At 37.8% G+C, this 26405-nt stretch overlaps 1 protein-coding gene across 2 annotated transcripts; it reads right to left on the bottom strand.

Moving 5' to 3' along the window:
* Positions 1 to 9740: 9740 nt before the first annotated feature.
* Positions 9741 to 26100, bottom strand: SLC7A2 (solute carrier family 7 member 2). 2 transcript variants are annotated; one of them, XM_054382852.1, is made up of 11 exons: positions 25707 to 26100; positions 24285 to 24440; positions 21540 to 21705; positions 20829 to 20965; positions 19673 to 19895; positions 17394 to 17533; positions 12836 to 12938; positions 11508 to 11713; positions 11079 to 11245; positions 10646 to 10754; positions 9741 to 9928 (listed from the first exon to the last, which is right to left on the bottom strand). In XM_054382852.1, the coding sequence occupies exons 1-11, from the start codon at positions 26080 to 26082 to the stop codon at positions 9741 to 9743; spliced, it is 1971 nt and encodes a 656-aa protein (XP_054238827.1). In that variant the 5' UTR covers positions 26083 to 26100. The 2 variants fall into 2 exon arrangements, with proteins under 2 accessions (XP_054238827.1, XP_054238826.1); XM_054382851.1 differs by lacking the exon at positions 17394 to 17533 and adding an exon at positions 16849 to 16985 and having other exon boundaries at positions 25707 to 26082.
* Positions 26101 to 26405: the final 305 nt, after the last annotated feature.

The raw sequence follows: 26405 nt of genomic DNA, 5'->3' as shown, positions 1-26405 counted from the left end.
GGCGGGAGCGGCCGGGACGCTGGACTGAGGCAGCGACGGCGGCGGGGGGCGGCCCCGTGGCGCCTCGGCGGGCCGCGGCGCGGGGAGGAGCCGGTCGACACCGGGGCTCCCTGCCCGAGGTTTCTCGTCAACGGAAGGCACGTCGCGGCTCTGCAGGCCCAGCGGTAGCTCCCTCAGCCACCTGCGCTTCGTCTCTGAGGGAGGGAAGAACCGCGACGCCACACAGCAGGGCCCGGCCGCGAGGGGATCTCCGACACGCGCCCCTGCCGGTCAGGGCACCCTTGGCGGTCAGGGCACCTGCTGCAGCGCTTCACGGCTCAGGGAAGACGGACCTGCTTGTTCCTAGCCTGAACTCATCCTTGTGCAGCTCCATCTCCTCTGCAGCTTCTCACCGGGCGGTTGAGCTCGGTGCCAGGGTTTCTCCACCACCGCCTCACAGATTGCATTGGGTTGGAAGAGACCCTCAAAGGTCATCTTATTCAACCCTCCTGCGAGGGCCACCTCCAACTAGATCAGGCTGGCCAGAACCGGATATCCTGGGGTACCTGATTAGCGGTAAAGAGCCAATAGAGCTCAGGTGTGGAGTAAGATGATGAAACATCAGGGTCTCTTTTTCATTCTGCAGCCCTATTACAGTCCTGCCTAGAACTTTTTAGGGGTTTTATGCAGTAATCTGCATTTTATGCAACTTCTTGGATCGTCCATTATGTAACAGATTGAGTAGTTGTATTTTCATTGCCTTTCCCTTTTTAAACATTCATGATACCACCAAGTATTATATTGTGAAAAGAGTGATCAGTCTTTCTTTTAAAGAAAATGAGTCTCAGAGATAACTCAGAGAAAATGTGTAATGTAAACTGCTAATTTGCATTGGACATAGTCACAGCTCCTGCTTCCGAGGTTTTTCTATAATCTGCAAAACTGCTAGATAAAATTCTTATGTGCCTTCCTGGGTCAAATTTCCCTTTTCCTTTCATACAGAGGATAGGTCAATGATCTAATGGTGACTGAGCTCCAAATATTAGTGCATTTTGAAAAAAATAAGTTAATAGCATTTGGAAGTAACAAGAGTGCATTAAGATATACTTAAACTGACATATGCCTTTTTCCTATTCAAATCAATACATTGAAGTGATTTTATTAATTTTAGTTTCCTAGTTTTAAGTAGTTATGAAAAAAAATTAGCTTCATTTATAGTAATCAGAGAACCATTGTAAACTTACATGTAATGGCCCCAGTTCTCCACATGAATAAATGGATTGTTTAAATACATCTTTTCAGGTCAATGCTTTAAATGCAAAACTTTACGTTTTATCATGTCCCTTGGACTAAGATTTTCAAGATCAGTCTTAGTGAATCTGTCGTACAATAAGGCGATTACTAATAATTTGAAACCTTAAGGAATTATATAAAAGAGTTGCAGTGTAGCTTAGGAAAAAAACCCAACCAAACAAAAATTACATCTGTGCTTAAATCTTTGAAGAAGATGGCTACCCAGATATCATTAAAAACAGTGCCAGATGATAGCCTGCTGTGGGAGTGTGGTTCTTAGTCTCAAGGCTATTGTTACTTATTGCTCAGACTCTTTCATTTTCTCGATATACCCACAGTAATATTCAGAATTCTTTTGTTGTTGTTGGTTTTGTGTTTTTCTGGTTTTGTATTTTGGGGGGGTTTTGGGGGGTTGTTGTTTTTTTTCAGCAATGAGTAAACCCATCCAACTCTGCGGCTGGATGCTGCCAGGACAAAGCTTGCTGCTTCAGAAAGTTGAACACCATGAACGCCAAGAGGTACCGACTCCCTCTGGAAATCAAACCTAGCATCATCTCTGGTTTGGCACTGTAAGACAAAATGCCCAAATCAAAGGATGTTGTTCTCTATTTCAGTGATTTCATGAGTGCTTGGAGGCAAGCATAAAACAAAACACTGCTACTATCTCCATCTCCACACCACTGGAAAAATAAAAGATTTAAACATAAAACATGAGTGGTTTTGCCCCTTCTGTAAAATGCATATGAGTTACCATGCTACTTATTTTAAATGAGTTAGGATTTTATAATGTCATGACATGAGATAGCTGATGCACCAATGGTTATTAAGTCCCTATATTATTTTAATGTTTACTGAAACTATAGTGGTGGTTAAAGTGAGAGCTTTTGTATGAAATAAATACAAGCAATACTCAGCTTTATTTAAAAAATACAGCACAAATGCACAATTGTTATCCCATGAAGCACGTTTTACAGTAAATAAAGAGCAATGTAATTTTCAGTCAGGAACTAAGGTAACTAACAATATGGCTGATTACAATTCTATTGTAAAAGTGGAAAAAACAAGCACCATATTCTTAAATAGAAGCATTTTTACATTCTTAAAAATTCAAGACTTTTAATTTTGGTAGAGCAAAAAAATACAAATGTGTAGTTTAAGTGTCATCATAATCATTCTATCTACATTTTAAATGCTCAGCAGCATGTAATACAGAAATAATCACTACAATGTACACATGAACAAAAAAAGGAAAGTTCAAATGGATATAAAAACTAATGTTTTTTTTTTAAAAGACGCACATGTAACTATTTTTAAAGATATATAACAAGTATTTCACGCTTTACTTTCTGGTAACACAAAAGAAAAAAACCCTCCTAAAGACTCAAATCCTCTTTTCCTTTGTCCTGACTTCGACTAAACTTTTACTAGGAAAGCTGGAGTTTACCTGGCACAAGGCTCAATTAAAATATACAAAGACAACAGAATTTGTCCAACTAACAAAAATAATGAAATATATACATAGTTCTTTGTAATCCATGTCTGTGCACAGAAATCCTTCAACTGAGCTAATGTTGAGGAGTTTGATTTCTAAAATCAAATAGCAAACAGATCAGGAGATGGTAAAGATATTTAGCTTTGGAAAGGTCCAACAGAGGTCCTCAAAACATATACCAGGAAGAAATATTAAAGATACAGGAAATTAAAAACAAATACAAAGATCCTACACTATATGAAATACCACTTGCTTTTTCATAAAATATCTCTCTGCTAACACTGAGTAACCTCAGCGCTTTCAATGAGCATACTGCAATTCATACAAACTTCCTCACAAGTCGAGGAAGAATTAGGACCCAAAAGCGTTAAAAGGTGCTTTTATTTTCCTTTTTAGGTAATCAAGTAACACATGCCAGCCATCACATGGATTAAATTTCTACTGTACAAAACACACCTCAATGCCAAAGGCATTATACCTGGTTAAAATGATTGCACAGTCCCACACAGATTTCCTGCATTGCCATGAATTTCAGGCAGATTGTTCAGCTTTCAGTATCTCAGGATGCTTATGGCACATCCAGTACTTAATATTGCCTCCATGACAACAGTATGCCATTTATTTCTTTATCTGTGTGTATATATGTATATAAATTTTAAGGGAAAGGTGGCTAGACTATTTATCATCTAAAAACCTCACAGAATATATATTTAAGTTTCACCCAGTTTTGCCTCTGAATTGGTATCAATTGAAGTTTCTGGATGTCATTGTTAAATTCCTAAGTACATAAGTAACCCTGTATCACTACTATTGACATTTATAATTCTCTAGTAGGAGGTAATATAAATGGCTTTACCACATGGTGACATAAACATTAATATGACAGATTTCAGGAATCTGACTGGCATTTGTTGTGCAGGAATAACCATAAACAGAATAATTTCATCCTGGATAACAGACAACGATATCTCATTAAATTCCCAATTGCAGAATTAGGACTGGAACACCACAAGAAGATCAATTAACATGAATTATATAAAAATGTTTTATAACTCTTATCCTGCAGAACAAAAAGATTTATTTGTTCTCCCTTAAATAGGATTTGGCTTACTTTCTTAAATCCAACTAGATAAAAATAATTCTGTCTAAAGGCATATGCAGAATGTATCGATGAAAATAAAGTTTTTGGAGGATTTTCTTAAAAAAACAAAACAAGCTACAAAACAAAACAACAAACAAAAAACAATAAGATACCTCCAATAGTAGTTATTTTGTATTAACACATACTGTTACTATTTGCACAGAACAAATTACAATATAAACAACTATGTTAAAAAATAACAGCAACGATTTAATTCCACTGGACTTGTGCTTTCAGCTGCTCTCAGCAAGTACAGACATACAGCAAACAAGAGAACAAAATCAGGATTTGTTACATATATGGCATGTCCTTTGCTCCTGCAAAGTCCCACTAAAGCATCTGGAATTTGGAGACTGCATATACAACTGCATACCTAAATAGCTGAAGCAACCAAGAATACTCAATGACTTTAATTTAATTTTATATCTCATTAGTAAAGTGGATAATTCCTGCTGCTTCCATCTTAGCAACATTTGTACAGGCACATCCTTTTATTTTTATAGAATTAATTTCTCTAACAAGGAGGGGAGAAATATTCATACAAATGAAAGGGGAAACTGTCAATACACTTAGTGCTGACACATCCATTAGGGAAATAAGCTAGAAGATTTATTTTCTTTAACCATCCCCAGGAGCCTTAGCTAGCACTTGCTTTAGTCAGAAGTGTTTTATGTTGACAGTATCCCTTTGAGGGAAAATTCCAGTGCAGTATAGAAATTAACACTACTTCAAAATCACTATGGGCCAATATCAGACAGATGCAAACATATAGACAGGTGTGCATACATACATTCTATATGATAGCTTAGGAAAGGAATGGGGGTCTTCCTTGCATATCACAGAACAGCAGCAGGTTGCACCTTGGGAGCTTGGCTCACCCGCTCTGAAGCATCAACACTACAGGAAAAAGTAAGTCTCTGCTCCCCACTCACAGAGACACGTAAGGAATTTTAAAAGAGTTATTTCACTACAGGTTTATAAAGATGTCATGCAAAAGCTTTACCTAAGCGCTGCTGACTTGCTCCCACAGCAATGACACTTTTTGCAGATGAGGACTTAAGAGTACAGGGCAAGACAGGGTAAGAATGTTTTCTGCAAGTATAACCACTGAAGAAGCCACGTTCTTGACAGAGAAAACATCAGCTGCTGTGTTTTGAAGGGTAGGGTTAAAAACAACAGAACATACACTCATTTACTCAATCTTTTGGTTACTTATAAATAAAATCTTTTTTTCACGTATCTAATAACTACTGCATTGGATTCCTTCCAAGAGCCTGGATAATCTTAGATTTCTAATATTTCAAATGAGAACGCTCGGTTCTTTTGTCATATATGGTATAAAAATGGGCCCTGGTTGAGAAGTACAATTAAGTCAGAAGATCCAACTGACACAGACAAGCTCTTCCATTCACTTAAGAGAGGTATTGAAAATTATCAATAGCTCTGAGAACTGCCTTGAGAATTGCTGTCCATTCCTATCAACCAAATATTTACTTAGCATATCATCCAATTGTATTAATCTGAGATTTCAGTCTGTAATGGCATTTGCAAAATGAGGATGAGTTGTGGAAAGAAGTGGCTACAGTGTATAATCAGTTCTGGATGGATTACTATATAATAAAAATCAGGATCCCATTGCCATCTACCCTACAGTTTGTCCTCATTCTCTGTGTTCCATCCATTGTTAAGGACCACTAATTGCTAGAACAACGGCCCTCAGGACAACAGCAGTTGCAGTTAGGGGATGTACACACACAGTTAGTGTTAGTAAGTGTTAGATAAGTGTTACACCTATTGCATGCCTTCTGCATTTCCACATTGCTACTCCTAATTCCCAGTAGCCAGTAGAGGCCACTGGTGCAACAGCACGCATTATACACTCGCTGCTGCCAGCACTGCAGGACCCTCTCCTACCAGTTCAAGCTGAGAAAACAGGCATCAGACTTGCTCCATCATGGGATACCAGCCCACTGCAGGGTTCTCTATCAAGAAGCACTTCTCCTTCTGCCCTGCAATATTTATACACACTACTCTCTTACATCAGAGGAGTCATTTTAAGATGAAAAAGTGTGAAAAGGAGAAGTGCAGTGCTGGACCTGATATTAAGAAACAAAGGACTGCTGGTAGATGTCAAGGTTGGGGGTAATCTTGGTTGCAGTGACCATGACATGTTAGAGTTTAATATCAATAGAGAAAAAAGCAGGGTGATAAGTAAAATTTCACCCCTGGACTTTAAAAGGGCCAACTTTCCCCTCTTCAAGACTCTACTTGGAACTATCCAGTGGACTAGGGCTCTGGAAGGAAGGGGGGCCCAAGACAGCTGGTTGATGTTCAAACATTACCTCCTCCAAGCTCAAAAGAAATGTATTCCCTTGAAAAAAAAAATCAAGTAAGGCAAGCAGAAGACCTGCATGGATAAGCAAGGGACTCTCTGTAAAACTCAAAAACAAAAAGGAAGTTTACAATATGTGGAAAAAAGGACTGGTCAATTGGGAGGATTATAGAGATGTAGCCAGAGAATGCAGAGATGCAACAAGGAAAGCCAAGGCCCTCCTGGAACTGAATCTCACCAGAGGGGTGAAGAAGAACAAAAAGAGTTTTTTCAAATATATCAATGATAAAAGGAACAGCAGGGAAAAGGTGGGCCCACTGCTGAATGAGAGGGGAGATACAGTAACTGATGATGCAGAGATGGCAGAGTTGCTGAATGCCTTCTTTGCCTCAGTCTTCACTCCTAAGACCATCCCTCAGGAACCTCAGTCTCTAGAAGCAAGGGAACAAAACTAGAGAGATGTGGACATTCCGCTGGTCAGTCAGGACAGGGTTAGAGATCTCTTACACCATCTGAAGACACACAAATCCATGGGCCATGATGGGATGCACCCACGAGTGCTGAGAGAGCTGCTGATACTGTTGCTGAACCTCTCTCCATCAGCTTTGAAAAGTCATGGAGAACAGGAGAGGTGCCTGACAACTGGAAGAAAGCAAATGTCACTCCAGTCTTCAAAAACGGCAAGAAGGAGGACCCAGGCAACTGCAGACCAGTCAGCCTCACCTCCATCCCTGGAAAGATGACAGAGCAGCTCATCCTGAAGGTCATCTCTAACAACATGGAAGACAAGAAGGTTATCAGGAGTAGCCAACATGGATTTACCAAGGGGAAATCTTGTCTAACTAATCTGATAGCCTTCTATGAAGTTATGACCAAGTGGGTAGACGAGGGAAGAGCAGTGAATGTCATATATCTTGACTTCAGTAAAGCTTTTGATACAGTCTCCCATAACATCCCCATAGAAAAGCTCAGGAGATGTGGCATAGATGGTTGGTCAGTGAGGTGGATTGCAAACTGGCTCCACAACAGAGTTCAGAGGGTTGTCATCAATGGCACAGAGTCAACTTGGAGGCCTGTGGCAAGTGGTGTCCCCCAGGGATCGGTACTGGGTCCAGTTTTGTTCAGTATCTTTATCAACGACCTGGATGAGGGCATTGAGAGTACCCTCAGCAAGTTCCTGATGATACAAAACTGGGGGGGTTGGCTGACACCTGTCAGGCTGTGCAGCCATCCAACGTGACCTGGACAGGCTAGAGAGCTGGGTGCAGGCAAATCTCATGAAGTTTAATAAGGACAAGTGCAGGGTCCTACATCTGGGGAGAAATAACAACAGGCACCAGGACAGGTTAGGGGCTGCCCTGCTGGAAAGCAGCTCCACAGAGAAAGACCTTGGAGTGCTGGTGGACAGCAAGTTCTCCATGGAACAACAATGTGCTCTTGTGGCCAAGAGAGCCAATGGGATCCTGGGATGTACCAAGAAAGGTGTGTCCAGCAGGTCTAGGGAAGTTCTTCTACCTCTCTACTCTGCCCTGGTGAGACCACACCTGGAATACTGTGTCCAGTTTTGGGGTCCCTAGTTCAAGAGAGACAGAGACCTGCTGGAGAGAATCCAACAGAGAGCCACAAGGATGATTAGGGGACTTGAGCATCATCCCTATGAAGAGAGACTGAGAGCCCTGGGGCTGATTAGTCTTGAGAAAAGAAGACCAAGAGGGGATCTGATCAATGTCTATAAATATCTGAGGGGTGGGTGTCAAGTGGAGGGGGCCAGGCTCTTTTCAGTGGTTCACAGTGATAGGACAAGGAGCAGTGGGTTCAAACTTGAACATAGAAGATTTCACCTCAACATGAGGAGAAACTTATTTACAGTAAGGGTGACAGACCCCTGGACCAGGCTGCCCAGGGGGGTTGTAGAGTCTCCTTCTCTGGAGACTTTCAAAACCCACCTGGATGCATTCCTGTGTGGACTACCCTAAGTGATCCTGCTCTGGCAGGGGGGTTGGACCTGATGATCTCTTGAGGTTCCTTCCAACCTCTGATGTACTGTGATACTGTGAATCTATTGCTGTGAAAAGAATGGGAGAGAGACAGAAGCAGACTAACAAGTTGGGGTTTTCCTCTTCTTTTTTTTTTCCCCTGAAATTCCAGCTATTACAAACAGTAAGGTGTCTTTCACTGTCATCCGAAATAGCTCTCATGGGATCTTAAGTTTTATACCTAACAAGAGAGATTAATACCAATATTAGTACCAGCAAAAGATTGCAAACCTCCACGACAAAGTCCAAGACAGTTCTTACTTTAGGGTATTTTTATAAATGCATTCTTACAAAGCAACTTCATATTGTGGAATCCTTTGTGGGACTTAAGCCTACTGTTTGCTGAGAATAAGTGTTAAAATACCTGAGTGCCTTTGACAGGTAGCATGACTATTATGTTAAAAGAACAGTTTCCATTATTCACCCAGCACTGCTGCAACAGTTTGCTTCTTTATATAAATTAGCACTTGGACATCCTGCCCATTTGTTTTTTTAATGTCTCTAGAATTTAAGAAGAAGGATGGGATTTTGTGCATATTTTTTCTGAGGAGAAGTAAGCTCACAAATACCAGCTTAGGCACATAATGAAGGAGAAGAAAGTGTGGCAGAAATGAATGAGAAGAGGAAAACTTGACGACTGCTCTACATAAGTACAAAATCATGTAGTCAGGGATAAAATCCAAAACCAAAAGGGCAATACTTGCTAAACCACACCTAAAAATCACTGTCAATATCATAATGAACAGATTATTTCCCAGATGCTTTTGCAGAAAACACAGCTCCTCTTGGGGGTATTATTTCACACATGCAGCATCTCTGAAAGGAATTCACATAAGTAGGAATCCTGAATGACATTTAGTGGGACCAAAAGCTTTTAAGTATCTTTGCCATTTGAGGTCTACATAACTACTGATTAATAATGGTAAGCCATTACTTCTTGGTACATAAATAGATGATTGTCAACTTCTTGCACAGAATCAGAGCTGTACAATTACGATTTGTTTTGCCAATACTTTCCAGGCCTGTCTGCAATTTATCTCCTGTGAGAGTTACTTCTGTAGAAAGAAGAGAGTTATTAGAGTGACCAACACGAATAACAGAGATAAGAAAAAAGTACAAAAGGCACTTATGTTCACAGTGCAGTGTCAAATAGTCAGAAGTTCTTGCAGACACTTCTTCATATTTTCTGATTGCCAGTGATTTTGGATGAAAGTTCAAACAATGCATGCAAATTTTTCCTTGCCAACATGTACTTCTCTTCTTTGTCATTTGTTTTTTTCTTTAATTTAAATACTAATCACCATGCTGTCAGTTCTGAAATGATGGATTAGGAGCTTGTCCAAAATACCAGCCAGGCTTTGTAGTAAACACTTTCAAGAGGCACAATGTTGTCAGAAACCTTTTGAAATTTTAGTCTGCAAGTAAAATGTCAATTAAAGGTTTAAAATACTTTCAGGTCTGCATAGATTAACATTCACTTGTCCTCTCACGTGCAAGAAATCGATCACTTTCATTTGCATTTTCAGGTTCATCCATTTCTTCTACAGGGTTCTTTTCTTGCAACCCACTATTTTCTGAACAAGAATCATCATCTCCATTGCTACGATGACCTTCCAGACTGTGCCTGATGCCATAAGCAAAGTAAATGAGGAAGCCTTCCAAAAGGAAAAAAAAAATCACATTCAGGCATTAAAAAGTACTTACTTACTACTCTTTGACTGAACATAGTTTTCCAAAACAAGTTTCTTCTTCAGGTATCTGAAGGTCTTCCCTGTTTCTATGCAAATTCCAGTGTATCATCTTTGCACTAGTGCTCTAATAGATAACAGAAACTTCTCACTCTGATTTATGTATAGATGCAGTTAATACATTCTTCCATATTTTAAAGCAGAATGACTGATAAACTGGGGAGAAATCTGTTACAAACAGGTTTCTGTGCAATTTTAGCTATAGTTATTAGGAAAAAAACCCAGTGGCTTATTTGAATTAGTCCTATTAGTCCTATTAGTCCTATAACTATTACAAGACTCAACTTGTACTTAACAGTTTTGAATACATATAACTACTGCTTCTGAAGCATGCAAACAGGTTTCTGTGCAATTTTAGCTATAGTTATTAGGAAAAAAAACCAGTGGCTTATTTGAATTAGTCCTATAGTCTATTAGTCCTATAACTATTACAAGACTCAACTTGTACTTAACAGTTTTGAATACATATAACTACTGCTTCTGAAGCATGCTTTTGTTTGGATCAGAAATATCAGCTGGCTTTTATTAAAACACAGACTCCTTTTCAAATATTTTTTAAAGTATGAGAATCAAACGTTCTAAGACGATTCATGGAAGAGGTGACCAAAATAAACATGTACCTACCAAGTGCCATCCAGAAGCTAAATCGGATCCAGGTGTCTCCACTTAATTGTACCATCAAATAAATATTTACCAGGATACTGAATGATGGCAAAAATGGCAATAGTGGAACCTAAAAGGAAATATTTAATATGTTACCATTGAACATAATTTTTTGCATGTCACACTTCAATTGTACAACACAAACTAGAGGTGACACATCTAATCATTAAAAAATAATTGAAAAATTCTTATGGGAATATAGTGGTTTTCATTGGGTCTAATCACCAGTTTCTACATACTTTTAAAATACACTATGTTAAATATATATTTTCTAGTGGCAGTGCATTAATGAAAGAATGCCTGAAAAAGAACCATCTCTCTCTGCTCCTCTCCCACTTGTTGGAATCCATTCAAGCTTCTCATTAGAAAATAATATAGAGAAAATGTTATTCACCATAAAGGCCACTTTCTGCTGGTTCTGGGGCTGCCTTTGGATGAGGAGAATGGTAGCGAAGAAGGACACCACCAACACAGCAAGAAGGCCAATACTCCAGGGCTCCAAGTTAGCAATGAAATGAATCCAATATGTAGTGAGGACACTCAAGCCACAAACCAAGAAAGCTGATGGATATAGGAAAGAAGTCACTTAATCTCTGCATTGAAGAGGAAGTGACTGTTAAGAACAATAGCAAGTCTCCAGTATAAAATGTTATAATGAAAATATTTAAATAAAGGAAAATATACTAGACTACAGATTAGATGCATCGAGTATAATAGCATTCAAGAGATTAATTATGACTGAAAGAAGGCATATTATCACTGGATTTTTTATTTTGTCCCTCATAAAATTTCATTATATGAGTTTGGACAGCTGAACACTTACCTAAAAGACCTACTAAAAAGTTAACAGTAGTTGCAGTTTGCTCAGTAGGTAAACTGGATGGGTTAATCAGGGCCTGAAGATTGAAGTGATTCTCTTGTATCATATTTATCTGTGATTCACTTACTGCAGATTCCCTTTCAGATGCAGCCAAAGCTGCTTTTTCTGGGGAATATTTTTTTTGTTCATAGGTTAAACTGGGTTGGTACCTATGCATAAAGCAAACAGGATAATAAAAAAATTACAGTTACTTTAAGATTTGCAGCAATACGGATCTAAGAATGTATTTAAATATGAAATGATTTGTAGTAGAGATTTAGAATTTCCTAATTCATAACTGCACTGCACTAGTCATATATAGTGACTATCATATATAAACCAATTTTGGCAATTCACTTTTTTGGGGGGGGAGTTGGGGATTTTTTGGGCAGTATTTTAAGCTATGTGAATGGGTCAGATCGATGACTGGTCTCGTACACACACACGAAAAAAGGGAACAGAATCTGCTGGTTAGTGGCAGGGAAAGAGTAGGGGAGCTTCTTTCTGACTTGCTTCCTGTACTGCAAGAGGCCTACTAACTGGCATAAACTGAAACTATCTATCTGCTTTGTTAGAATTTAAGTGCATTTAAAAAATATATATGTTAAATAAGTCACCATGGGATAAAATACCAGTTTCTTCAAAAGTGTTAATTACTGCAACAATGAATTTGAGCTAAATTTAACCCGTTACATTTTTCACAGTTATTTAGTCTTAAGTAATAAAGACTGACTTTTTAAGGTAAAAAGAGCAGTACACAACAAAGCAAACTATGACCATTGTCCACATAGCTGTAGCACAGCTGTATTTTCTTGTATCAGGAAAATTTAATTTAAATTTATTACTGTCAAGACTAGTGTGGTACATCTAATTTGACTGTGAAAGCATACATCCCACAATCTCGTCGCTGTGTGTCTGGCCTAAGTTGGGTTTGCCCCCACAAGACATAGTCCTGATATACAGCATAGATTGTGTCCATATCAAAATATCATTCAGCAATTTTTGGACAAAAGCTTACATTTAGTATCTTTAGGACTAATGTTTGGACAAATACATCTTCCAGAAATTGAAAGGTGTCTAGATTTCACATGAAGATTTCACTCCACTAACTATTACAATCATATAGCAATACAGCATTGTTTTCTTTGATGGGTCACTGCTTCCTAGTAATCATTTACAAGCATAGAGCCAATTTTTAAGCATTTAGCTATCTAGTAAAAAAAACATCCTGTAAATGTCACTTCTGTTTATAATACTGACCATCAAGAAATAAAACACAGTAGAATACTCACCTAAGAATGAGGACACAGGCTGCCACAAGTGAATAAGCAAGGAGTGTACCAATAGACATCATGTCCACTAAAGCCTTTAGGTCAAATAGAAAAGCCATTATAGCTAAAAAACAAAATAAAAGAAAATGCAAAATTCATATGAAGCTGACATAGAATCATAGAACTGTTTAGGCTGGAAATACTTGTAAGATCACTGAGTCCAACTATAAGTGCTAAGTTTAGTCTTAAGACATACTAAGAGCTGAGGTTTTGAAGTCTGTCTGCAGGGTAACTTTACATGGTTTTACTGATAGCAGCGTAAGTGAAACCATAGTAATCCTTCAAAACACATTTTTGAAGTCATCGCCAGCATTCCCAAAACTAATTCCTTACAGCTGGGAATCTCCTTCATATAGATATGCACTGATGAGCCATACAGTCATGCTGCATAATCAAGCCATTCATATTGGACTTACTTGCACATAAGCATTTGAACACAAGGCTTGTTGAATTAAAAACACATTTTTATAGTATAAGGTTCAGATCCTTCCACAAAAACTTAGGAAAGCTGAGAGGATGGATCCCAGAGCAAAACTGGGGCAAAATGATCTGACCCAGTAGGTCACCAGTATGTAAAACTTCTGCTGAGCTGAGAAAGAGCTCAGTGTCAAGAGGACTTTTAGCATTGTTTCAAATAAAAAACTGCTAAAAAGATAATGTGTTCAAGCAGCCTTCAGGAAAGGCCAGCAAAATCTCACAAGAACTAATATTCTTAAGATCAGAGAGAGAAACTTCCATGATACTAAGAGCACCTACAGCAGTCTTTGTGTTTACAAAACCTAATGCCACATTCTTCTAGAGATTCTGGAATGTCTTTTTTTTTTTTTTTTTTGTCTGTGGTGTTTGCACAGTGATGCAAATAGATCATAAAGAAGTTAGCACAAGCCATCACTAAATGAAAGGCTAATGCTAATTGATATGAAATGTATCTGGTCAGAGGACCTCTTAAAATAGTTCTACTCTCTCAACATTGTTGAGATGCAGAAAAAAAACTTAAAATACCTAATGTCTTGAATCATCAGTAATCTCAACATCAAAAGAAACTATTAAATGTCATCTTTATACACTGTACATGTACACACTGATTTTTTATATACATTCAGAAATACTTAGACATTCAAAACCTGCCTGGATGCGATTCTGGGTGACCTACTCTAGGTGATCCTACTCTGTTAGGGGGGTTGGTCAAGATGATCTTTCAAGATCCCTTCCAACCCCTAATGTTCTGTGATTCTGTGTATAATTCTATGGCAATATTTACATCATGCTTGATAATATATTTGTAGACAGCTGTATAGGTGCACAAACACACATTCCTCTGCTATTTGATCCTGAAGGAGAAAGCAAAATGTGATTTTCTGAAAACAAGATCACTCCAATACAGAAGTTTTATTTCATCCAAGTCTCCTTTTCCAATGAAGGAAGGAGGACCATCCTGATTTCTTCAATGACAGAAGATGTTCCTAAATCCAAGAATTCATTTACTGGGTAGATTTCTGAATACCTCACTGCTTTGCATGCTCAAAAGAACACAGGTAAGCGTGGCTGAGAAAAAACAGAACCTACCATAACCTGACATACAGTAGCTATACTTATTTTTTAGTCATGGCTTCTAAAGGCTACTTTGTAGGTCAGAACATTCTTTTACATTAAAACCAAACTGAAAAATGCCTCAGTTTCTGACCCAGAGAAAACAAACAAAAAAAGGCACAGTATTGCTTTTCTACCTCTCTTAACTCTGCTCTGAGAAACAACAGTAGATCAATTTATGGTGAAACCTTGGACTGACACTAAAACATACAGCTCTGTGCAGTTTTGTAATCACAGTTACCACATGTGACAAGGTAAGTCAGAGCAATAATATGTGACAGTTGGCTCAGCTGTAGTCTTGATCTGATATATTTAACTAAAGGGACAAACATCTAATCTCATTAACATTTCTTAAAGCTATGAATGGAAAGTCAGATAATAGCAGCTGTTGCATATATCCATAAACGTCCGGGTTTCAGCTGGGATAGACTTAATTTTCTTCCTTGTAGCTGGTATAGTTTTGTGGTTTGGATTTAGTGTGGGAACAATAGTGCTAACACACTGATGTTTCAGTTGTTGCTAAGTAGCACACACCCTAAGTCAAGGACTTTTTGGTCCTTGCAAGCAGGGGCAGAAGAGGTTGGGAGGCAGCATGGCCAGGACAGTGACTTGACCTAGCCAAAAGGACATTCCATACTATAAACCATCACACTCAGTATCTAAACTGAGGGGAGTTGGACAGGAGGGGCCAATTGCTGAGGGACTGACTGAGCACTGGTCAGCAGGTTGTGAGCAGTTGCACTGTGCATCACTTGTTTCCCTTGGGTTTCATTTCAACCTGGTTTTCTTATCTCCCTTTTAAAATACTACTGTTGTTATTATTACTACTACGACTAAAACTTTATTTTTCAATTATTAAACTGGTTGCATTCCCACATTATCTCAACCCACAAGTTTTACTTTTTTTCTGATTCCTCTCCCCATTCAATCAGTGGGGCAAGGAGGAGTGAGCAAGTGGGCAGCCTGGTAACTTAGTTGCTGGCTGGAGTTAAACCATAACAGTAACTATTCTAGCATAACTATTTATGGCCACAAGTTATCAAATAAATGTCTTTTTTTTTTAAATAGAAGAAGAAATTACTCTTTCTCCAGCACTGGATAAAGCTGTCTTCCTCTGAGTGGTTGACACACCAAATTCCCCAAACTGCCTAAAGGCAGTGATGGCTGCTGTCTGGCTATAGTCAGGGCTATGAACTATATCAGACAGTTTTCCAGCTGGGTCATATGGTTCTCCCTCTCCTCATCATTCCTGTGATTTCAGGTAAAGATGTTAATTTAATCCCACATAACTCCACTTCCAAATTATTATGGGGGAATATGTCAATATCATAAATTCAAATTCTATAAAGTCTAAGTAATTCTAATAAATTGATTTGTATGCTGACCAAAGAAACGGGAACTGCTATTAATGCTTCTTCTGAGAAGTATCTGAACAATGACTGTGCCTTCCCAAATTACTGTCAAGTACAGGGTATGAGTAGTTCCAGTCTTGTGGCATCTGAGGATGACTCTGACTATAAACAATAATATTTTGATCTCAGTTCTGAACCTCTTATTTGATACCAATTTCAGCCAGGGTTGCAAAATGTTACAAGGCATGTATTTCATATTTTAATTGCTTTCAAGACTTATTTATTTGCCTTTGAGTTAAACGCTTCTAAAGCTTCCCACTTTCTTGGGTAATTAGATATTCATGTCAGTGAATTTGGGGCACAGCTACATGTACCTCTGCCAGAAGAATGGACAAATGGGAAAGAGTTGTATTTTAGAAAATTAAGAGTTGGCAACAGCTCCACAAATGCTGTTTTGCTCAAATAAATGTGAGCGTGTATGTGTGTACATACATGTGCATACACACGTAACCCCACAACACACACATGCCCCTCAACCACAATATGCTATGCCTGTTCAAAAACAGAATAATTTTCTTTAGAAGAAAATTTTCAGATCTTTGTATTTTACACAAAAGTTGATCCTGCTGCAAATATAGATTTTTTTTTCTCACATCTCACATGAGACATGACAGTTGTTCTCCTCCATTACAGAAGTGATAAATATATAGGTATACATCAGGCAAGGAAACTTTGTAAGCAGAGCAACAGTCTAAAGGACTCAGATTAAGTAACAATCTTATTCACCATACAAGAGCCCAATATTGAAGAAAAAAAAATTATTTTGAATTCTGTCATGTTAAGGATATCACCACCACCACCATGATTGGCATGATCTGGAATTCTTACACCCTTTGATTATTTGGTAATTTTATTCCCATTGTACATGCAAGGGAAGTTAACAAGCAGCCCTTTTCAAAAATATAAGGTACCATGCACGTGCACAGAGTGTTTCAGTCTCAGTTTTAAGTAACATGGGCTTTTCGAGCTTACCAGAGATGACCCCTGCTGTCATGGTGGCAGAAACTGGTGCCTGCCTCTTACTCAGTTTGGCAAGAAAACTAAAGAGTAAACCATCGCGTGCCATGGCAAACAGAATTCGGGGCAAAGGGAACATAGAGCCGAGAAGACTAGAACAGAAAAATGTATAGTTCAAATACAGGTTATTAAGAGCACAATGCTTTACTGGTAAACCCAACTACACAAAAAGAAAGCTTGGAAGAGTTAATGGGTTTAGGTATAGTATTGGTTTAGGCTCCGTGTTGCTGCTCTTGGCCTTTTGTTTGGTTGTTTGATGTTCTCGGTTTCAGGTTGTTGTTTATTTTGAACCTAGGCTTTGAAAGCACTTGAGATTATCCAACAAAAATAAAATCTGTGGTAGAGAAAGGTTTTACTGGAAGCCTGCTTTACCTAGCAAGAATCAGATCTGATCTTTTCAGTCCAAAGCAAATCAAAGCTGCACAACAGTGGTTTATTTCCATATATGCAACGTGTTCAGCAGTGCATCTTTCTTTACAAGGATCAACTCTTAGTCTCACCTGCTACTGCACCAGACGATAGAGTAGCAACTAGTGGGGTCTTCGTTTTGGAATTGATTTGAGCTAGACATGTGAAAAGCAACCCATCCTTCGCCATAGCATAGATTACACGTGGCATTGGGAAAATGGATCCAAGAAGACTGAGTAAAAAGCAAACACATGCAACATGGCAAACACAGTTCATGCAGAGTGTATCATGGACAAGATAAACAATGTTAATTAATGGCATGTATAGAAACAAAATTTATGATTGTAAGACAAAAACCAGAAAGCCCCATAGCCCAAGATACTACAGATCAGACACAAACAGAAAATTCCTTTTCCCTGTAAAGTTGGCTTCTTTGATTTTTTTCTAAATTAGATAAGAAGATTAGCAAAATAACTTTTGCCATCACTGTAGTTCTTGGGTATTAGTGGACCAGGACGTGTTCCAGGTCACACTAACTATGCAATTAAGCTTCAGTATTCCTGGAGAAAGTCTGTCAGTCAGCAGCAGCAAATCAATAAGCATTAGCAGCTTTTCTTACACTCTAGATTTCCATGTGAGGCTGCTGATTAACAGTAATTCAAACTAAGCACCACCCATTTATACTTGGGCATATTATTTCTTTCAATTAAAGCACCTCTAGCCAAGCTTTAATGAGATTGGTTCATTTTGTTTGGGTTTTTTTGTTTAAATGTGTTATTAGCAGAACACAGAAAGCTTTAAAAATGTTGATAACTTGAAGCTCTTTTTTAAACAAACTTCTTTCCTACTAAGCAAAATAATTGTAATTATAATTAAGAAAACAAAAAACATTGACATTAAAAAAGGCAAAATTATAGCCAGTATGACCTCTGCAGCAAGCACGCAAGTTTTTAACCAGGTGAATGGTTGCCTTTCTTACTTTAAGAAATCAACTGTAGCACTTAGAGAAGGCACAGCTTTTGCACATCACAGATACTAATTACCTGCAGTAATGCTTGTGAGACACAGCATTAAAGTTAGACACAAATGAGTGAACTGATTTTGATGTATGAATGACCCTTCCAAGAAAGAACCTTTTTCTGAATCAGAATGATACCTGATTTTTCAAATAAAGGATACTGGTAAAATCCACTGCCAAATTTGTTGGTTGTTGTGACTTTGTGAAATTTACTTATCCTACCCATCTTAAATTATATTCACATAAATAGCAGAACTATTTACAAACATCTTTACTCTGAGGAAGCAAGTTCACCACGTCACATAAGAAGAGGTAACTATATGGACCAAAAGCAATGATCCCAAATATTTTTTCTTAATTATACCTCTAAACTTAGGAATATGAAATACAATTCCCTTTGTTTTGTTCTAAACTGACTTCAGTCAATAGACTGAGAGATTAAACTCTGCATGCAGGTAAATAGAGGTTTTCAGAATACACTGGGAAAAGAGACCAACAGTTCAAATTTACGAAAAAGCATTTTACCATCTCAGTTCATTTTGTTTTCCAGCATTAATTTCTTTAATTTCTGCTTATATATCAGTTCTACTGTTTATCAATATAGAGGACAAACTCATTAAGCCTCTCCAAACTGAGGGGGACCATGACAACTAGTTAGAAAATAACTGTAACCCCAGAATCAACGACCTAACTATGACATTCAAGTATCAAGCAATGTCCTATTCTATGAAAGTGTTCATACCACATTACAACTGGACTGTAATATATGTGTGAGCACACACTAACATATCTCATGCCCACCATGACCTTTTAATCAAAATAACAGTTAAGGTTACACCCACAGTTTCATAAAGGGGAGTAAATTATAATATGTTTACACCTATAATCTACATCTCAAATACCCACATAGAAACCACAGGAGGGGATGATGTCAGATGACAGACTGGCTACTGGAGGAAAACCGAGACAGGCAACGAAAATGAGGAGTGGAACTAGTTAATCATCTCTTCAATTTTGTCTGCAAATACACAGAGCCCATAAAGCTACTGACTCACTGGGAGCAGATAGCAAGAAATGACAAAATGGGTGAGGTTTATTTTATCAGTTAATAACTTGCAGACCTTTTGTCTGAAAATACATATTTTAATAATAAAACCCTTCTAAGTAATAAGCCAAAGAGGTGGAGTTCAATAACAGTAAACTGACTGAACTGTGATAAAGACATAGTTATGATAGTTATTGCTAATCCTTTGCAGGAACTGAGACTTCACCATGAATCCATGAACATATATTTCAATGTCATGTATTATCCATCAGCTTTTCCCAATAAGATTAGTATTTCAGTGTCTTTACCTTGTAGACAAAGCACAGAGGGATCCCACTGCTACAACATATTTTGCAGGACCCCATCCAACATATTCAAATGCTACTGGCAGAGGACTTTTCTCATCTAGTAGATAGTATGGCATCATAAGTGTCAGTGCAGCTGAAACTCCAAAATAGGCCATGAAGCAGACAAGCAGGGATACCACAATTCCTATGGGCATGGCTTTCTGAGGATTCTTCACCTCTTCTCCTAAAAAAAGGAAAAAAACCTCACCAAAAATTCTTAGTCATTTCCACTTTAAGCTTTAAAAACTAGTATCAAAGTCAAACTATTTGTTAATTTAAGCCTGTAGTGATAGGATGAGAGACAATGGTTTTAAATTAGAGAAAAATAGATTTATATTGGATTTTAGGAAGTAGTTCTTTACCGTGAGGGCAGCGGAACACTGGAACAGGTTGTCCAGGGAGGTAGTTGAAGCCCTATCCCTGGACATATTCAAGGTCAGGCTCAACAAGGCTCTGAGCAGCCTGATCTAGTGGAGGATGTCCATGCTCATGGCAAGGGGGTTGGACTAGATGACCTTCTGAGGTCCCTTCCAACCCAAACCATTCTATGATTGTGTGCTTCTATGATTTCTAATAGAAGTATTAAAAATCCATATAAAATGAGTGCAATGGCACAGAAAAAAGAAGCCTCAATAGCTTTTTGCCAGAAGTAGCATTTAAAGATTGAAGCAAACTAAAGGACATAAAATACATTCTGTGGTTAGAGTACTCAAAGCCCACCATCTCCAGTTATTTACCTACAATCCATGTTCTCATTCCCTGTCAGCCACATACAAGTCAGCCTTTAGGAGAGAGACCTCATCTCAGAGAATTGTAAAAAGTAAGCAGGTGATATGGGCAGAAAAAGTTGTATACTAAGCACTTCCCAGTCTTAGAAAGCAGCAGTTAGGTTTCTTTAGAACAGGAATAAAACAAATAAAACTTCTTCCTCCCTCTCAGAATGACAGCCATATTCAGGAATGAATTCAGACTCATTCTGCATGGACTGAAGGAGGTTTAGGAGAAAGCAAAGGAAGAGGAGTAGACAGATTGTTATGTTGTTTGTGCTTTTTTTTTTTTTAAAGCATGTTATACATTTATACCTACACATATATACACTCTCATATAAATACTATACCAGTTGTTGCAATGCAGTCAAATCCTACAAAAGCATAAAAACAGGTTGCAGCACCAGCCAATGTTCCTGTGAAACCGTAAGGCATAAAACCACCACTCCCATATACACTTGTCACATTGTCACAGGATAAACAACTCCTATAAAGACAAAAACACAGAAGCAATATTTATTATTATTGTTGTTGTTGTTACTACAAACTCCTGCATCCTCCTGCCCTAGTACTCTGGAAAAACAAATGAAAATACTCCTGTCAAAAACTACAGCCTTAACAAACTGCACCTTTTTTTTTTTTTTTTTTTTTTTGGTCAAAGCTTGTATGAAAGACAAAAATTACAGTAAATGGAAGAATATCCAAACCAAGTAACTACCATCTTAACTCTCTTTGCAGCAAAACATATTAAAATACTAATGGTGTAGGCAACTCTTGATGTCATACTCACATATTGCAGTTAATACATGGCTTGAGGACAAGAAGCCAGTAAACCTCTAAAATGACTAGGGATCACAGAATTGAAATAAGATTATTTTTTTAAAGGAAACTACAAAGAAATTTTTTTAAGTATTTTAAAGGGAATAAAATCTCTACCGTTCAAGCAAAAGAGGCATTAGTTGATAAATTATCTGCAATACTACAAAAGCAAGTATAACATTAAATCGTTTGGAATGAGGAAGTAAACTTATTTTAACATTTAAAAAAAAAATCAAAATTACCTTGTTAATGCAGTAAGGTTTATGAGATAATCTTCATTTATTTTCCAGTTGTCAGGGTCTCCTTTCACAAAACCAGAAATCATAACGAAGAGCAGGACCAAGATGTTAATAGCAGTGAAAATTTTATTCACCCACGCAGATTCTTTTACACCAAATGATAAAAGACCTATAAGATAAAAATATTTTAGAGGTGTGAATGGTCCCTTAAACTAATAAAACAGCATTTTAAGGAACTGTGAACAATACAACAAAAAACAGCACTAGATGTTAAACTGCTAAGAAGGGGTAATGCAAATTTACTAGACTCTTTGAGTGCATTAGATTAATAAGAAAAATTATTAGATTAATAATGTAATCTGCATGCTCTAAGCTTTTCAGGGCATATCTATCACAGACTAAGAGTGCCATTTCCTAGCTCATTAATTGAACCTTTAAAAGAACTGCATGCCTCCTGTTTATACACTCTGATATATAAAGATTGTAGAAAACAGAAAAAAACAATTACACGTGCCTCAGGCTGCCCAGTGGTGTATTTAAACAATCTGAAAGTTATTTCATCAGGATCCTACTGTGTCATTCAATGTTTTACAACTCTAAGTGTACTAACAATTTAATGGAAGAGCAGGCAGTGAGCAGATCAGGAAAAATTAAATACAACAGGAAAGCCTTCACAGGTTCTTTGCACTCTAAGATCACATACATGCCTTCCCTCATTATTTAGAGATTAAGTCTGAAATTTTTAAGCCTCTCAAGATAAATTCTAAAAAATTTCCAACCCCACTAATGAGACATTTGCTATCTTATCAAAATGCAGAAGCTGCCATATGAGCTGCTCAAGTTTTCTTCACCAGAGGCATTTTTATTGGAAATAGAAGCATGCTTTCTCTAGCTCAGTGTTTCCCAAGACGGCACTGTCTCAATCAGCCTAATACAGTATGAAACACAGCATGCACATTTTTTCAAGACCTTTCTGTAGGAAAAAAAATCCCCAAACCAGATTTCTGTGCACTTTCTTGTGCTTAGCACATACCATTTTCTGTAAAGCATCATCTGCTACTCCTATGATACAGCTTTGCACAGCTCAGAATCCAATTATTGTATCATGCTAAGCCTACACAATCCTGAGCCATCCCCACTGCCCCTCCTCTTAGCAGCAGTGAATTCCACTCTGTTCACTGGTGTTTAGCTGCTTACCACAGAGAGGTCATTTGCAGCATGTGTGCAAGAGAAGTGAAGTAGGAATGATGGTGGGGATGAAAAAACAGGACACAAATGAAAACTCAGGAGCAGTGGCAAATCACAGGAGAAACATTTCCTCTTCTATCAAGAATCTCTACTTATGTTAGGAGGCAGAAATGGCAATGGAGAAAGCTTAAATGATGGCAGCATCTATAGTAGCATTTTATCATTTGGTTTATGGAGTTTCAGTGCTCTGCTTTTCACAACGGTTTGGGGTTTTTTTTCTCCTTCCTTTGGAAGAGGTGAAACTGAAAGGTCTGTTCTAGCTACATACCAAATTCATTCCCTTTCCTCCTGAAGCCATATGGCTCTGAACTGATCTTACAGGCAACTCTGAGCCACAAACATGGCAGGATGCTAGACTAAACCTTGTCTAGTAAACTCTCTAATCTTCCTAAGTGTGGGAACTCATCGTTTTATGTACAGAAACCTCATAAAAGCTTCAGATGCACTGGTTGCCTGTTACAGCATTAGGAATTAAACAGAAATGTTTTCCCAAATACCACATCCAAAAAAGCCACTTGGGATAACAGAACAGGCAGTTATAGCCACGTAACTTAGTTTCACCTCCCAGAGAAGAAAAGCTCCTGCTTCTGTTTGATCAAAAGAGAGACTGAATATGACAAATATTTGAGATCTGGGCAAGACATCTACTGAATATTTGAGATGCTTCTAGCAAAGGCTGAAAACAAACTACACACTTCTGAATGCACTTACTGCTTCCTTCACTTCTGGTGGCAGTAAGAACATTTCCTTGTGGAAAGCAACTGGTAAATGCAAACATGCAAATAAATTCCAATATTTTTGATCCCTCACAGAGCATACAGATGGCAGGAATTTTTTGTGATTTAGAAACCATATATAACTAAAGATTAAAAAAAAACAAAACCCAAACCAGAACTGAGTGGAGTAGACATAAAAGGTTTACTCAGATTTCAAACAAGCCTGTTGGGCCATGTCACTATGCTGGAGTGACCTTTAGCTGAAACAAGTTCTAGACTAACCAGCTCTTTTGAAGACTTAAAAAAGGGAAATTTTTAAAAAAGTATAAAAAATATACTGAATAAGTTAACAATTTGGAAGGAGGAAAACCCCCTTCCAAACACCCAAAACACGCATGATATATGATTTAAGGAGGCCAGGTGACATCACCAAACTACAGAGCTTAACCTCAGGGTCCCTCTAAAAGCATTTACTAGTGATAAAGCTGTAAAACCCACACAACTGCATAATTTTCCTGTTATTGTTAATCTGCATCATGGGTTTTATAATGTACTGATAAGTGATTTTTTGTCATGTCTCAGCTTCAACAAAAGAAGAAGGTCAGATGAAAATTCAATTATAAAATTTAATTCCCAGAGTCATTGTGTCAATACACAAGTGTGCATCTGAACTTCTTAAACATTATAAAGGTATTTCTGGTAAAACACAAACCACAGTTAAGCATTCTATAAGAAATACTCTGAACATCACAACCACCATGAATGAAGCCATGTATTGTTTTACCTGATAACAGCAATATAAGGAATACAGCAAAGAAGTCAGGATACTCTGCTAGCCCAGAGTAATTCATTTTGAAGTAGGTTCTGAAGAAATGACTGATCTGTTTTCCAAGAAGTTCATCAAAGGTGCCACTCCAGGCTCTTGCTACACTTGAGGTACCTTCATAAAATACATGTATGTTTAGGGGTTTGCATACATACAATGGGATACAATAACTTCTGCTGAAAAATAAATAAAACTAAGCATGCTGCTACTTGCATTTCAAAAAAGCAGAGCATGCCAAACCAGTGTTTTGATGAGGAATTTTAATGGTTTAGAATTTTTCTACACAGTAGAAAAATGTTACCATTTCTAAATGGTAACATATTATTCTACAACTGAAATATAAAAGATTGTACCTCATTCATTCCCCAAAATATTACAAAAACTATTTCTGTATCATTTATATCTGAAGTAATTCTGGAAGACCTAAAGTTACAGTATGATATACGTTAAACAACAGATAGCAATGTAAGAAAGCAGTTTAAAAAAGAACACGAAGGAAAGTTTGTCCACCTGGAAGTAATGCAAAAATCACTAGAAAGATGTATATTGCTATTGTATATAGTATTGAAGATTCACACTCTACTCTGGTAACAAATGCACATGGCCATGCCTAAACACAACCTGACTTTCACAACTCTCCTGTCATGAAATACAGTTTAATACAATGCTAAAGTGTCTTGATTTTTGTTTGGGCAACAGCCTTGTATTTAGGTACAGATATACAATTAGACATGCTTATTTACAATAAAAGGGAATGCTTGGAACATGTTTCTCTGGAAGAAAAAGTTTTCTAATCAAAAAATGTCATCTCTGCTAAAACACTGAAATAGTTATTTGAACACCTGCTGTATAAGCATTGATTTTATTCAGATCTGGTCAGTGTTGTATTTTCTGGAATTACCTGATAGGTCACTATTTAATTAGCATGAGGCTATGGTAACAAGTTAGTACTTAAACATCATGACTTTCTTGAAGTGAGTTACTGTAGTGACGGGGGTCCCTGTAATGTCTTTGCTGTGCTTATTCAGGAAAAAAAAAAAAAAAACGCTTCTTGATTTTACAGAAACTATTCTTGTTGGCCAAAGACAGCAATGAAATAGTTTATTTTTGTATATCACCTGACATAATTTTCATACAAGGTATGCAGTTCACACTGCTGAAGACACACTGTTTACAAAAGAATTTTGAAAAAACCTGTTGCAGTGGTGATGGGGAAGGAACGCGAGGAAATAACCTAATGAAATTGCTTTGGTTACTTCATCTCAGCAAGAGGGAAAAGCAACAGTAGCTAAGTATAGAGGCAGAAAGACAGACCCAGATACATATCTTGTATCTGCTGTCTCAAAAACCCTTGAGACCTATGTTGGTACTTAAGCTTACCTATAACATAGGATAGAATTAGATTCCAACCAGTGATAAAAGCCCAGAGTTCACCAACAGTTACGTAAGTATACAAATACGCAGAGCCAGTCTTGGGAACACGAGCACCAAATTCAGCATAGCAGAGACCTGCCATCACAGATGCCAACGCAGCAATGAGGAAAGAAATAACAATGCTAGGTCCAGAATCAGACTTGGCTACTTCTCCAGCAAGGACATAAACACCAGCACCAAGGGTACTTCCTACTCCGAGGGCTATAAGATCCACTGTTGACAAGCATCGGCACAACTTGGAATCCTCAGGGCTTTCACCACTGACATTCTTCTTCCGCACCAGACACCGAACAAAGGACAAAGCTGGTCCACATGGCAACATGGTGGATGTAGAGCTCTGAAACAAATTACAAAAGGCAACATAGACACTGGTGAAAAACAATGAAAAAATGTATTTGCACTCTTCTGTGACATTAAATAAGATGCCATGTGGTTTTTTTCCGGGAAACAAATTAGGGACACAGCATTCCTAATTTCCTATTTAGCACTTATTTCCCCAAGGAAAAGAATCCATTATCTTTACACTGCTGTAAAAAATAAGAAACTGTTTCTATCTATATGCTTATGACCACTTCTTAACCACTTCTAAAACAGAACCAGCAGAACATTCATTATCGCATATATCATAAGGATTTTTAAGGTAAG

This window comes from Indicator indicator, chromosome 8 (genome assembly GCF_027791375.1).
Source record: "Indicator indicator isolate 239-I01 chromosome 8, UM_Iind_1.1, whole genome shotgun sequence".
In the NCBI taxonomy this organism is placed as follows: domain Eukaryota; kingdom Metazoa; phylum Chordata; class Aves; order Piciformes; family Indicatoridae; genus Indicator; species Indicator indicator.
Note: the sequence above shows the minus strand (reverse complement) of the source record. Positions and strands in the feature narration are given on the sequence as shown.

Coding starts and splice junctions, on each gene's coding strand:
- SLC7A2 (XM_054382852.1), bottom strand. CDS start 26,082: ATGTTGCCATGTGGACCAGCTTTGTCCTTTGTTCGGTGTCTGGTGCGG. Junction 11,246..11,507: donor CTTTTTAGTAGGTCTTTTAG/GTAAGTGTTCAG, acceptor TATATCCATCAG/CTTTCTTGGTTTGTGGCTTG. Junction 9,929..10,645: donor TAGCTTCTGGATGGCACTTG/GTAGGTACATGT, acceptor TCCTTTTGGAAG/GCTTCCTCATTTACTTTGCT.